This window comes from Argiope bruennichi, chromosome 8 (assembly GCF_947563725.1).
Source record: "Argiope bruennichi chromosome 8, qqArgBrue1.1, whole genome shotgun sequence".
NCBI lineage: Eukaryota > Metazoa > Arthropoda > Arachnida > Araneae > Araneidae > Argiope > Argiope bruennichi.
In genome coordinates, this window is record NC_079158.1 from 103,789,625 (window position 1) to 103,803,734 (window position 14,110).

At 27.1% G+C, this 14,110-nt stretch overlaps 1 protein-coding gene across 2 annotated transcripts; it reads left to right on the forward strand.

The window, feature by feature from the left end:
- Positions 1–1,400: 1,400 nt before the first annotated feature.
- Positions 1,401–7,938, forward strand: LOC129981463 (40S ribosomal protein S12-like). 2 transcript variants are annotated; one of them, XM_056092309.1, is made up of 5 exons: positions 1,401–1,507; positions 1,604–1,655; positions 1,899–2,124; positions 7,642–7,743; positions 7,835–7,938. In XM_056092309.1, the coding sequence occupies exons 2-5, from the start codon at positions 1,639–1,641 to the stop codon at positions 7,898–7,900; spliced, it is 411 nt and encodes a 136-aa protein (XP_055948284.1). In that variant the 5' UTR covers positions 1,401–1,507; positions 1,604–1,638; the 3' UTR covers positions 7,901–7,938. The 2 variants fall into 2 exon arrangements, with proteins under 2 accessions (XP_055948284.1, XP_055948285.1); XM_056092310.1 differs by having other exon boundaries at positions 1,409–1,511.
- Positions 7,939–14,110: the final 6,172 nt, after the last annotated feature.

Consider the following 14,110-nt stretch of genomic DNA (forward strand, 5'->3'; position numbering starts at 1 on the left):
TGGAGCCGACGTAACATTTTAAAGCAACAAATTTGCAAATATGGACTTTTTTATATCAAAGTGCAATTTGAATGTATGAGTGGAATTGTTTTAATTTATAGTATAAATTCTTTTTCAGTTTAATTTCTAAAAGTGATAATTTCCTATTAGCACAAGATACTGTCTGAAATTTAAACGAAGTTTTTTGATATTCTTACTATTGTGAGGATATCACAAAAATGTTGTTAGGCATTTTGTGTCAATAGAGTTAATAATAATAATTAAAAAAATAATCTTTTAAGATTTAAATTAGAACAAGTGGGAATTATGAATTCTTATCTTAAGTTTGTGTAGAGTTAATAAAATACAATTATTGAATAAAGCGCGTATTTCACATATATATTCAGAGTTACAGAAGTAATATCAACTTATTATTTTTAAAATTACATGAAATCACAACAATTGAAAATTATATTACAATTTTCTGACCATCATTGCATAGATATTTGGAAAGTTGAAAGCTTCCTCTGATTAAACATTACTGGTAATCGAACTGGTTCATCAGAAATTTGATTTGTCATAAATTTCTAAAATAATTCAAGCATTAGCACGAAAGCTTATAAATTAAATCTGAAAAGAAAGAAAGACACAACAAACGTACTGTATAAAGATGTATCTAGTCAATCATCGCTATAAAAAAATAACCGGAACTCAAATGTAATCCAAACTAGATGTAATAATGTTGTCTTTTCTGACACATGAATGATTTTTCTTCCTTTATTTAAAATGGAGGATTTCAATGTCATTAAAACTTTCTATGTTTATTATGAATATGAATTCTTCTCTTTTTCAATAAGGTAGAAATTCATGATATCATTGAGCTACTAAAACTAAACTGTTCGAACAATATCCTTCTAAATGTCTGCTGTGCTGTCTTTCACGATACTGTACTGTAACTTCACTTTCTTATTTCTCCTGTAAATTGCACTAATAATAAACAAAACTTTTTTTTTCTCAGTTTCCAACATTGGAAGAAAATCACGCTGAAAGAATAAAAACAGCATGAATTTTATTGCAATAATGAAATGTATTGTTGGAAATTAGACAAACATGGAACAAACGAAAAAAAAAGTATTTAATAAATTTTCAAAATTTATGAAAAAAATTACACCGCAACTAAATTATTATCACCAAGAAGATAATTCATTTTAAAATATAAATATCATTTTATACAATTATAATTTCTGCCAACATTTCGCTAGATTTTTCATTAGTTAAAATTTTTGTTTGTTTTGAAATATATATTTCTGCCTTGTTATGTCCACTGATGCTAAATTTGTAACTTTAAGTGAAAAACCTAAAAGTATTCAGATTTTCTTTTATTATTACTAGAGAAAGAGCTAACATCGTGATTGCTCAGCAATCGTGGCGGCCAATATCGCAAGTATCGCGGTTGGAATTGTAACTTTCACTGTATACGTAACTGCAAAATTATTCGGTAAACTTCACCACCACGAGTGGGATTTAGGTTTGTGATATTTTGAATCCATTTCCATCATAAATTAATGAACATTTTATGAACTAAGATTACTCATTACGAATTTGTGTATTATTTTTATTTCAGAGGGTGCTGTTATATTCATTACAAAAAAGTTCAGGATGTCTGACATCGAAGTGTGAGTATTTGTGTTCCATTTTTATTAATTGTTTGCTCGAAATAGAACCATACTGATTTTATATAATAACTTTTAATAAAATATGTAGTGAATTAATGTATATTAGAAGATTTTTTACCGTTTATTGGTATACATCTCATATTTAGCGCTAATAATTATAATTTATTTATGACTAGCTAGTGTGTCAGTGATATCGTTTTGTATTATATGTATTGATTAAATTCTAATTTTATAATATTTTAGTGATGCTACTGGTGGTGGTGGTGATATGGATGTAAACACTGCTCTTCAAGAAGTTTTAAAAACTGCTCTAACACATGGCAAGTTGTCCCGTGGTCTTCACGAAGCTGCCAAATCTTTAGATAAACGACAAGCACTATTATGCGTTTTAGCTACAAATTGCGATGAAGCTATGTACGTCAGACTTGTTGAAGCACTCTGTGCTGAACATCAGATTAATCTTTTGAAGGTAAATGTAATGTTTTTGTATCATTGGGAATTGTAATATTAGTTTCATTTATTCAAGCTATTTTTATGTTTTAATTTATGAAAATCTGTATAGACTTTACAACATCTGTAGAGTATTTTTTTCTCTCCATCTCTGAACTCATCTGCATCTATCAGTAAGATGAAAAATTTCACACACATGCCATGATTCAGTTCAATACAAGAAGTGCTAAATTTTATTGGTTTTTGAATCAAACTAGAATATTTGAATTCTGTGTAATTTATATTCCATTCATATCAGTGTGTAAAAAATGTATTAAGAAAGCTATCTAGCTGTAATTAAAATTTTATGATTAAATAAGAGCATTGTCAGCATTATCAGAATGATCGTTGAAATTGCTCAATTTAAACCTATGGTATCTGATTCTTAATTTTCTTGAATTATATTTAGATTTGCTGTTTTAATTTATGTAATGACAGCATGCTTATTTCTAAATTAAATATTTCTTTTCCTGGTTAAATCCTAGTTAAGTGTGCCCATTACTTCTCCAAGAATGCTATTAGTGCAAGATGCCTGACCAGATTAACAATACTAAAAAACATTTATTGGAATTATGAGATTTATTGATCATGATTATTTTATATAAGAAGACTACTTTCTGAACTTTAATAGGCCAAAATTGCTAAATGCTCTTGAATTATTTTGTAAATTACTAATGCCAATACGATTTTTCTAACAATGTATCTTGTTCTGTAATTTATAAAATGACTGAGGCATAAAAAAGAACAAATTATTGAAAGACTTGAATTCCACAAAAATGTATTATAACATTATATGATTCTCAAGTATGAATTGTCAGGAGCTTGTTAAAAAAAATTCTGGATTACATAATGAATTTAGTAAAAAAATATTGTAGCAGAGAACAAGTAACTATGAAAAATAAATCATTCTGTGTTGTACTTTCATCTGAAAGGATTAAAGATGAAATAAAGGTCCTGTTCACATGGAGTTCATTGGTTTTGTACTCAAATCACATTTACTTGATTTCAGTCATTTTTATGTTAGGAAAATAAAATTGGAGAAGGTTTTTCAAATTCTTTAATTGAAGATCATAAATTAAAAATATAAATAGAATTTTGATAATTTTCATTATTTCTTGTGTACAAACATCTATCGAAAGGGAATTTATCATAGTTAGATATTAAAATGGGAAATTAAATGAAAAATAAGTTTCTCAACATGTAAGGATTCTAACAGAATTCACTCAGTAAATATTATTAAAAAGTTGAGAATGTTAGCAACATCAGTCCATTCAAGATATTGCCTTCTTTTGGGGAAGCAGATGGTTCAAGAAATAGTTGTCAATGGCATAAAAAAAGTCGGACTAATTTCTTGATTTCTTTAGGGAAAAAGAAATTTCTTAGAAAAGTACTGTAATTGAATATAAAGTTGTTCCTTTTGATTTTTACGATTCAACATATTTAAATCACTTTTGACTAATTTTAGTTCACCTGTTAACGTAAATTTTCTAGATGTCTGAAGTGTTATCATACTATCAGGGAAAGAGAGATTGTGAAAGATAAAATGATTCTAGTTATAAAAAAAATAAGTCATGTTTGTTTAATAAGGTTGATTTTTTCTCTGGTAAAATTTATTAAGATTTATGAAAACTTTTATCATAACTTCTTATATTATTTTATAACTTATGTGTAGGGAACATTATAAGTTTTTGCTTTATTCTATTTTCCATTTGTTTTAAGACTTGTGTGTTAAAAAATTATTACACTTCAAAATGATTATCGGAATTATAATGACTTCTTTCCTATTTCGACAGTTATTCCCAGTTTGAATTAAACAAAAGCTCCATTTTCTGAATGATTTTGATAATTACTTGAATATTTCGATGTTTAAAGGAATTATTGAAATAACTCAATACTTTTAGTCTCACAAAATTTGTTAAATGAATTGTTCCATTACAATAAACAAGGTTCTCTTCTGATAGAGTATGAAGATTGTGTTCAAATTATAAGTATTACAATTATATAAAATGTAAGTATTTCCAATTATTGATTATTCATTTCTGTTGACAGAAAAAATGCAAATACTAAATAAATGGTTGAATTCATAGTGCATTTGATTTCTCCATAACTTACCTAGTGAATTATTTTTGAAAGATAAAGGTTCTCACTTTTGAAAAGTGTGTGAAGAGTGGCTTTAATTTATGATTGTTTCATTTTACAATGATTGCATGTTTCTGCAATAAAAGAATTAATTCAAATATTTAATAGATGGTTGTTAGGATAGAATGAAATTAATTTTCTATCTGCTTGCTGTTATGCTCAATGATGAAAAACAAGGCTCCCTCTTCTGAATGGTGTGTGAGGAATGTCTTAATTTCTGAGTGCTTCGATTTTATAATATTCATTGCTGTTCTAAAAGAAACGATGCAAATATGGAATAGATGTTTGATGGAATAGTATAATTTTTTTTCACTTAATAATAATTATAAAAACTGATAAAAAACAAGGCTCCCTCTCTTGAATGGTTTGTGAGGAATGTCTTTAATTTCTGTTTTAATTTTATAATGTTTATTTTCCTGCTAAGAGAGAAAAAAAAATATAAGTGCAGAATAGATGGTTGATGGAATACTATACAATGTTTTGTGTCTGCTTGCTGTTATGTTCTATGATGAAAAACAAGGCTCCCTCTTCTGAATGGTGCGTGAGGAATGTCTTAAATTTCTGACTGTTTTGATTTTATAATGTTTATTTCAATGCTAAAAGAAATATATATATATATATAAGTACTGAATAGATGGTTGATGGAATACTATACAATGTTTTGTCTGCTTGCTGTTATGTTCTATGATGAAAAACAAGGCTCCCTCTTCTGAATGGTGCGTGAGGAATGTCTTAAATTTCTGACTGTTTTGATTTTATAATGTTTATTTCCCTGCTAAAAGAAAAAAATATATATAAGTACTGAATAGATAGTTGATGGAATACTATGCATTGTTTTGTGTCTGCTTGCTGTTATGTTCTATGATGAAAAACAAGGCTCCCTCTTCTGAATGGTGCGTGAGGAATGTCTTTTAAATTTCTGATTGTTTTGATTTTATAATGTTTATTTCCCTGCTAAAAGAAAAAAATATATATAAGTACTGAATAGATGGTTGATGGAATACTATGCATTGTTTTGTGTCTGCTTGCTGTTATGTTCTATGATGAAAAACAAGGCTCCCTCTTCTGAATGGTGCGTGAGGAATGTCTTTTTAATTTCTGACTGTTTTGGTTTTGTAATGTTTATTTCTCTGCTAAAAGAAAAGATGTTAAGTATGCAATAGATGGTTGATTGAATAGTATAAAATTTTTTTCTGTTAGAATTAGTAAAACTAGTGGTGAAAAACAAGCTTCCTTCTTCTGAATGATGCGTGAGAAATGTCAATTTCCAAGTGTTTTTTGCAGTGATTTAATATGTCTTTGCCAAATTTCTGAGTCTTTCTCTTCCTTTGTAATGATTTAATATTTGCCAAAGAAATCATTCAAAATTGTAGATTATTAAAATAATATATAATTTTTTTTTTTTGCAATGTGCAAAACTAGTGATGAAAAACGAGGCTCCCTCTTCTGAATGGTGCATGAGGAATGTCTTTTCTTTCTGAATAGTTTTGCTTTTGTTCAGGTTTTTAGAATATTTTGTCAATCACTGCTGAAATATTATTATACCGTTTACCTTGTCTGTGCTATGATTTGAACTTTTGTATTCTTTCTTGTCAGTAATGGAAGAATATTTCTGTAAATAATAAAGGAATAAAAACTTTTAATAGATGAATAGAAAAAATTAAAATTTACCTTTTGCATTTCATTTGTATCTAATCCATTCTAATTAACCTGCAAATAGTTAATTGAAAACAAATTTCAGTAGACTTCTTTAAAATTAGAAACTCGAAGATTAAGATAGCTGTGAAACAAAATCAAGTTCTGAAAAAGATTTTAAAAACTTAGCTGAAATTTTTAAATGAAATTAATCGAAAAATTATTTAAATTATAGTAATTTGAAAACAGATTACTTTAACATTTTTATGCTGCCTCAAAAGTGTTCGTTGAAAATTTTTTAGAAATATATGTGGAATTCAAAAAGAGAAATAATAGAATGCATTCAGATTAGCCCTAAATAAAATGCAGTTTTTATAATTAGGATACTATACATCAACTTATAATCAGTTTATAAAAATCACTATTTAGATGTGAGATTTTTAAACTATTTTGTACACTTTCCAAATGATCTATTTTTATATTGTGCCCTATAATATTTCAATGCTGTAATAATAAATGGGATAGTAAAAGTAAGATACAGAATTACAGGCTTTAATACTAAGTGGGTTGATAGATTTATATGCCATCATGTTATTCATGCAAATGCTATTTATGAATTTCTTGAACTTTAAGACTTATAAAATTATTTTCCTTTCAATTGTTATTTGAAATACTTCATTTAATGCCTCATATTGCAAAACTTTTCAAAATGTTGTAAATGATTCCATGTTTTAAGATTATAGTTATTATCTTAAGTAAATATTTAATTCCTATTTTGAATGCTGTTACTTAATTCCAATAAGAATTGATTTAAAGATTTTTTATTTTGCATGATGAACTGAAACTATTGTGCTGAAAACTAAATGCAGACATTTGACAGGCGCAATCAAATATATATTCCGATTAGATTAATTATTGTTCTTTTATGTAATAATTCTGCATTAAAAAAAATAATGCTCTTTCAAGAACTTATTGTGTAAATTTGGTTCTTCTATTGTTGAATTCTACTGGTTTTTGCTTCTTAATGTTTTTTTTTTTTTTTTTTTTTTTTTTTTGCATAATAATTTTTATAAGTTCAGCTTATTTGTTCTAAGCCTGTTATGTGTGTAAATATCAACTAATTTTTGAACATTTATATTTGAAAAAGCATTAAAAGATAATATGAAAATTAATACATATGTATACAAATGAAGAATACATGTTTGTTTTTTTTTACATTTGACAACTATCTTATTTGAAGTTTTTTATAGATATGTTTAAAATATTTTATTAAAATGTACTTTCTTACAATATACCATTAAACAAAGGAATGTTAAATTGGAAAACTAACATACTGCAGGTGCCTGAAATCTTGATTGTGCTTTTATCTAGCTAAACATATAATTAATATATTAAGATGGGCATGGTATAATAATGTATGAAATATTTCTAGAATTTTTGTTTCATATATTTTTAATCTTCAGACATTAGGTATAATTTCTTAAAAAGAAACAATCAAACAAAAAAAATTGTGGACCAAATGCAAATTTGGCGGAATTCTTCATTATTTGGTGATTTTTTTTTTGCTTGTTAACCAAACGCAAATTTGACAATTCCAAATTATTTGGCGATTTTAAGGATTAACGGAAAAGTACCAAAAAAACTTCAGGATGAAAAGAAAAAATCTTGATGTATTTTCATATTAGAAATATTAGTTTATAACCTTTGAAAATTATCCTTTTAGGTTGATAGCAATAAAAGATTAGGTGAGTGGGCTGGACTTTGTACAATTGACAAGGAAGGAAAAGCTAGAAAAGTTGTTGGCTGCAGCTGTGTTGTTGTGGTGGTAAGCATTTTGTACTTGCACATTTTCTCTGCACAGTTTCTTCAGTATACTTCATACATTTTGTATATAATTTTTCTTTTTCTTCATTTAGGATTATGGAAAAGAAACACAAGCCCATGATGTATTGAATGATTATTTCAAGTCTAAACGAGCGTGATGAAATTGTAATAAATTAGAAAAAAAGATTTTGTATTATGTAGTTTTTTTCTCATTTCTTTCCTTGCAAATTAGCATTCATTCCATCATAATCTCATAGACACCATTGATTTGTGTGTGTGTAAAGAATATTCCTTTATATCTTAGATATAACTTTTAATCATATATTTAAAAAGCCTAACATTTCTAAAAGAAGTTTACTTGTTATTTGTTATTCTGAATTTATTTTTAAAAGCACCAATTACTTTTTAGAAAAGTGAGCAATATTTCTTTTCCATTTAAACTTCTAAAAAAAATCACATACTTGTGGATATTTCGTTTTCTAACTACAATTCAAATATTTAAAGCTCAAAATAAAATTGTTATCCAAAATTTAATCAGGAACCTAAGAGGAAGAAAATCCTATAGTTCCTAAAATGTGTTCATGGTGCTTCATACGCTTGTGAAAGTTGACCTATTGAATAATGTGTTGGGTTGGGGGGAATGACTGAAAAAAAGTTTGTACAATTTGTTGTAAGAAACATGCTCTAAGACAGTGAGTTAGCTACTTTGGAGTTTTAACAGGTAAACATAAAGTGATATGAAACAGGGATATTTTAATTTTATGAGCATTTAATTTCAGCAATTCATGTTATTAATTTATGTAGTTAAAGAACAGAATTGGTGTTATTTCCAGAAGCATTTTTTATTTTATAAAATATATCTTGTCCATTATGCACTGAATGACTTATTCATTACTTAAGATTCTCAGGTATTTAACTTTTTCTATGATCAAGATTTGAAAAGGTTGAGAGACATGCAGATTTTCAGATCTTTTTAAATTTCATTTAAATGTGTATATATAAATCATTTTTCATGGAATTATATCTTGATGACTGTTTTGGCACTGAAATTTGTAATATAAAGAAGTACAATTTCATTAAAATTCATATATATTTTGAAAATTATTATTGACATTATTCATTTAAGATTTTTACTTTTGATGGAGTTTGATTTTTTGAATTATACTTTCTGTATATTGCTTGGAGAATTTTTTTAACTCGTGGGGTTGGGGAGAGAATTAGTGTAGATTAGTAAGCATTTAGCGTATAATTTGTCTAAATTATTTCCTAATTCATGCATGCTAATCTTGAAACATGACATAATACTAAAACAAATTTAACGTGCAAAAGAAGGGTGGGGGAAAGTGCAGACAAAATTGATTTTTGACTTTTTATATTCCTTTACTATTATTAATTTTCCCATCTAGGTGGAAATCATATTTGCTGTAGTTAAAATCAGCTTCTAGGGAATTATTGGCGTTGTACAGAAATGTTCAATTTATAACTGAAAATGTGTACTCGTGCTATTAATTGAATGACTTATCTTGATGCATGAGAATCTTGATGCATGAGTAAGTGCTGATTTCATATTTACAGAAAAAACAAATAAGTAGCTATTAAAGTAAAATTTGCCTTTAAGGCTCAAAATTTTTTCAATTCATTTTTTGAACAATATTTTTTCAATATTGGAAAGTGTATGAAATATCAGTCCAATTACACCAGCCTGCAAAAAAAAAATTTTTCTTGTTTGTAAAATTTTAATTCATTTATATCAGCAATGATGATGTCATTCCAAAATGCAAACTATTTTATGTAACACGTAAGGATTTTTTACAAATGACAAAAAAATTAACAAAATGCAGTATATTGCATACAGTTGCAACTGTAGTTACTATTAACTAAACAATAATGCTGTTCATTTACAATATTATGATAACTTTTGTGTTTTTCTTGAACACAAGAAGAAGCTTGTTTTTAGTTTATGGTCCACATCACTGTCTCTTTTTAAAGACCAACAGTAATTGGCCATCATGTTAACATCCCACCGTCCTTGATATCTGCGTTCCATCTCCTTTATATCCTGGTGGAATCTTTCACCTTGCTCGTCACTCATTTTTCCTAAATTGTCTGGGAAGTATTCCAAATGTGAGTGAAGGAAGTGAATTTTAATGCTCATATTGCACCCCAAAAGATGATAAGTACGTAATAACTCAGTTACAATTTCTTTGTAATTTTCTTTTCTCTCATTTCCCAAAAAACCTTCTACGACGTCTTTAAATGCAACCCAAGCCTGCTTCTCTCTATTTGTCATACATTGTTCAAAATTGGAATCTTTAACTATTTCTTTATTTGTGTTCCATCAAATACATCTTTAATTTTAGCGCTGGACAATTTTGGGAACTTCGATATAAGATACTCAAAACATTTTCCACCTTTATCCAAAGCTTTTACAAACTGCTTTATGAGCCCCAATTTTATGTGAAGTGAGGGCAATAAAATATTTGGTGGATCTATTAAATATTGATTTAAAATATTCTTACCAGGAATCCATTCTTGTCTCTTCGGCCATATCTTTTTTATCCAATGACTTTCTCTGTCCTTGCTATCCCATTCACAAATAAAGCACGGAAATTTAGTAAATCCACTTTGTTGACCGAGAAGCAGACGTATAACCTTTAAGTCGCCACATATTGCCCACTTGTGTTCAGTGTATTTTATTTCAGTGAGAAGCATCTCCATACTTTCATATGTTTCTTTCATGAAAATGGAATGTGCAACTGGAACTAATGCAAGTTTAGATTCGTTATGCAATAAAACTGCTTTTAGACTCCTCTTTGAGGAATCTATAAATAGTCGCCAATCATTCGGATTACAAGGAAATCTATAAAAATTATCTTCTAATTCATTTAACAAACCAGGTATGTCTGCACAATAAACCAAGAAATCAGATTTGAAATATGATAAAAATTGCTTATCTCGATTCCTGTACCAACTAAATGACGTATGTGTCGTTAATAAATTTTTCTCTTTTAACCGAGAGCCTAATAATTCTGCCTTTTCTTTAGTTAAACCTAAATCACAAATTAAGTCATTTAATTTGGCTTTATTAAAATTTTCAATTTCTTCATTTTTCACGGTGAAATCCAAATCTTTTTCATCACTTTCGCTTTCAGATATAAAAAATAAAAGGTTTTTTAAAATACAATTATAAGTATTTATTCAATATAAATGTATTAATTTCAGTGAAGTAAGAGGTTTTCAGAATTTATTTAAACAAATAAACATACAAACCTTATTAATTTATCCTATCCAAATCGCAAAAAAATTGTGTTATTTTTACTTATTTAAAAAATTTACTTTTCAAAAAAACTACGCGATACATAAAAACTGATATTATTTTTGAAATAAGCATGCGAAAGACAACTATTACTTTTAAAACTAAAAATTGTTGCAAGCTGGTGTTACTTATCTCAAATAACTTGAATGCCTTGAAAATTATGTATTATGTCAGCCATAAAAGTACAGCATGCAGTCCATATTAGTATTTTCATTGATAAGCTTTTGATGGAGAGTTATATGATTTCAATAATATATTCTTTGTTTAAAGTTGGATGTTTGTGTTTCAATTCACTTCAGAAAGCATTTGTGTTACTTTGTGATTGTAAAGATTATTACTATTAATTTTTCTTTTTGTAAACTTGTGTTAAATACTATAATGGGTTTAATCCATCCGAGAATATTGGACATTTAAAATATAATTTTTCTCCTACAGTAATGCCCTTTCCTTTCTGTTTCTTAAAGAAACTGGCTGTTGCTCTAGAAGATCAAATATGACAAAATGGCTTCTGTATTTTTCAAAATTCATTAGTACAGTTAACTATATCAGCATAATTTTTATATTTGCTTATGTATTGGTAAATAATTGCTAGCAGAGTTGATATTTTTAATCCAGATAGAATTTTGAGTCCCTCCTCCCTTGATTGATGCATTAATGTTCCATTTATGATATATGAATTATTCATTAAAACAGGACGTAAACATAATGTTCTTTAGCTGACATATTTTCTATCAATTATGCATACACTAAAAAGCTTAACATCCAAAATGTTGAATTTTACAGTGTATAATGCTGGATCTAGAGCTGCAAAATTTATATGTATATCATAGTTATTTCTTGGATAGCAAGTACTGAACAAGAAAGGGTTTTTCAAAATTTTAATTAAAAATTAGATGAAATTTCTATTTTTCTAACAGTCTTGGAACATATCGCTCAGTAAATGTTTTTACACAATCATAAGAATTCAAAAATGGTCTTTTGAAACACTAATTTTATTTCTTTTATTTTTTAAAATTTTAATAAATTTAAGATGAATTTTAAACAGTGTATAATGTTTTAATTGTTATAAAGAAATTGAATACCATTTCATTGCTCTATTAAATCTTTCACTTGCATACTTTTACCACTGTTAAATTACTATAGAAAAATGATTCTATTTGAATATTAATTACAAAGCAGAATTTTGGCTTTAAAAATAGTTTTAGGCTGCCATTCTTTTTGTTAATTGCTTAATGTAAAAATATTCACTATGAACAGAATGCTTTCAGCTTATAATTGTTATAATTTGATGGTTCTTGTTTTTTAGAATTCGATTTTCTGTTTTGTACCTAATTCTGATGAAGGATGAGAAATTAAATACTTTTGGCAATTCTAACTTGCGCATATGAGATTTCTCTTTTGATTATGATATATGTCTAGTTACATCAAAAAAAGTGATCTTAGGAACTGTTGTACATAAAAATACAACTGTTGTACAAAAAAAGTACATAAAAATGGTGTAAATGTTGCAAGCAATAACCAATCTGAGCAAAATATTTGACTCTAAAGTGTTCAGAATGAGCTGAACAGCTCAAAGGTAATATTCTTATTTGACATTGTTTGTTTACATGTTACAAGAATAATCACTGGTATCTACTAAACAGGAATTTTGCTGAAATGTATTGTCACCTCTGCTATATTCACCAAATATTGCTATTTATTTTGGCCCACATAGAGGATTATTGTAAAAAACATTTAGTTCTAATGCAGAATTGATTTAATGTGAATTCTATTCACATTAATTTGACAAGACTTGAAATCACAGAATTCATTCATTGCTTGACTGATTAATAAATATTGTAGTTTGCGGGGGTATTTTATAATTGAAATGAAATCGAATAGTTTATTCAAACAAGTGTACTGTCAATACTTGAAAAATGATGAACACAATCATCTAGTATTTTCAAAATATGGCAGGTTTATGAAGTTTTAGGCTTAAATGATAAATAATTTTTTTTAATTGTCAGATATCTTTTTTTATTGCTCTGACAAGAGTTGGAGAACTTAAATTGGAAAAAAGGAGCTTAAAAAATATAAACAATCGTAGGTTTTTCTTCTTTCTGGACCTTGCGCAATTGTTTAGAAGAAATTCAAAAAAAATTTTTCTTCCTCTTTCCCTATACTAGCAATGCAAATATCTATTTATATATATATAAATAAATAAAAGAATTCATCTTATTTTCTATGAGATCTAAAAATTGTATACTGTGGTGTAGTCCTTTAATAAAATGAAGCTAAATTTTTATTTTCCTATTCTAAATGTGATGTTCTACTCAGTTTCTAAAAAGAAAAAAGTTTTCTAAACTTCTCTTAGATCATTTCTTTCTTTCATATCTCACTGTCCCAATCTTCAAAATAAATATTATATTAATATAATAATTCTAGGTATTTAATTCTTAGTTTTTATAACATTACTGTTTAATAACGAAACTAATATCATAGGAATGTCGAATGAAATTTCAAAATTTTCTCATAATTTTAGTTTGCATCTAACCTTCGTATTATGCTATTCTGCAATTTACTTTTTTTGCTTAATTATTAAATTTTGCTAATTTTTGTTAATGAGGCAAACTTGAGTTTCAAATTTGTACATACAATTTTCAAAATTAACGCAAAGATTTTTTAAAACTTTTAATTGTATGCAATTGTTATCTAACAGTTGTAGACAAAATAAAAATATTTCTTCCCCCTCAGAAAAACTACAAATATAGAACTGACAAGTTTTGCAGAAATAAAGGATTTTGATTAAGAATTAGAGAGTGTATTAAATATTACTGTATGAAACATGTATGTGTTCTTCAATATTAGAAAAATACATTACCTTTATAAGTAATCTGCGTTTAAACATTTATTAGATATTGTTCCTAGTTTGAGGAAGCCCACAGTCTAATGTATACTACAACTTAAAAATTACTCACAGATTCTTCGTTTGTTTCTCTGATGTTTGCAGTTTTTTTTTTAGAAAAAAAAATCTGTTGACAAATATAAATTGGATTTGGAGATCTTTTGGATT

Coding starts and splice junctions, on each gene's coding strand:
- LOC129981463 (XM_056092309.1), top strand. Junction 2,125..7,641: donor ATCAGATTAATCTTTTGAAG/GTAAATGTAATG, acceptor TTATCCTTTTAG/GTTGATAGCAATAAAAGATT. Junction 7,744..7,834: donor GCAGCTGTGTTGTTGTGGTG/GTAAGCATTTTG, acceptor TTCTTCATTTAG/GATTATGGAAAAGAAACACA.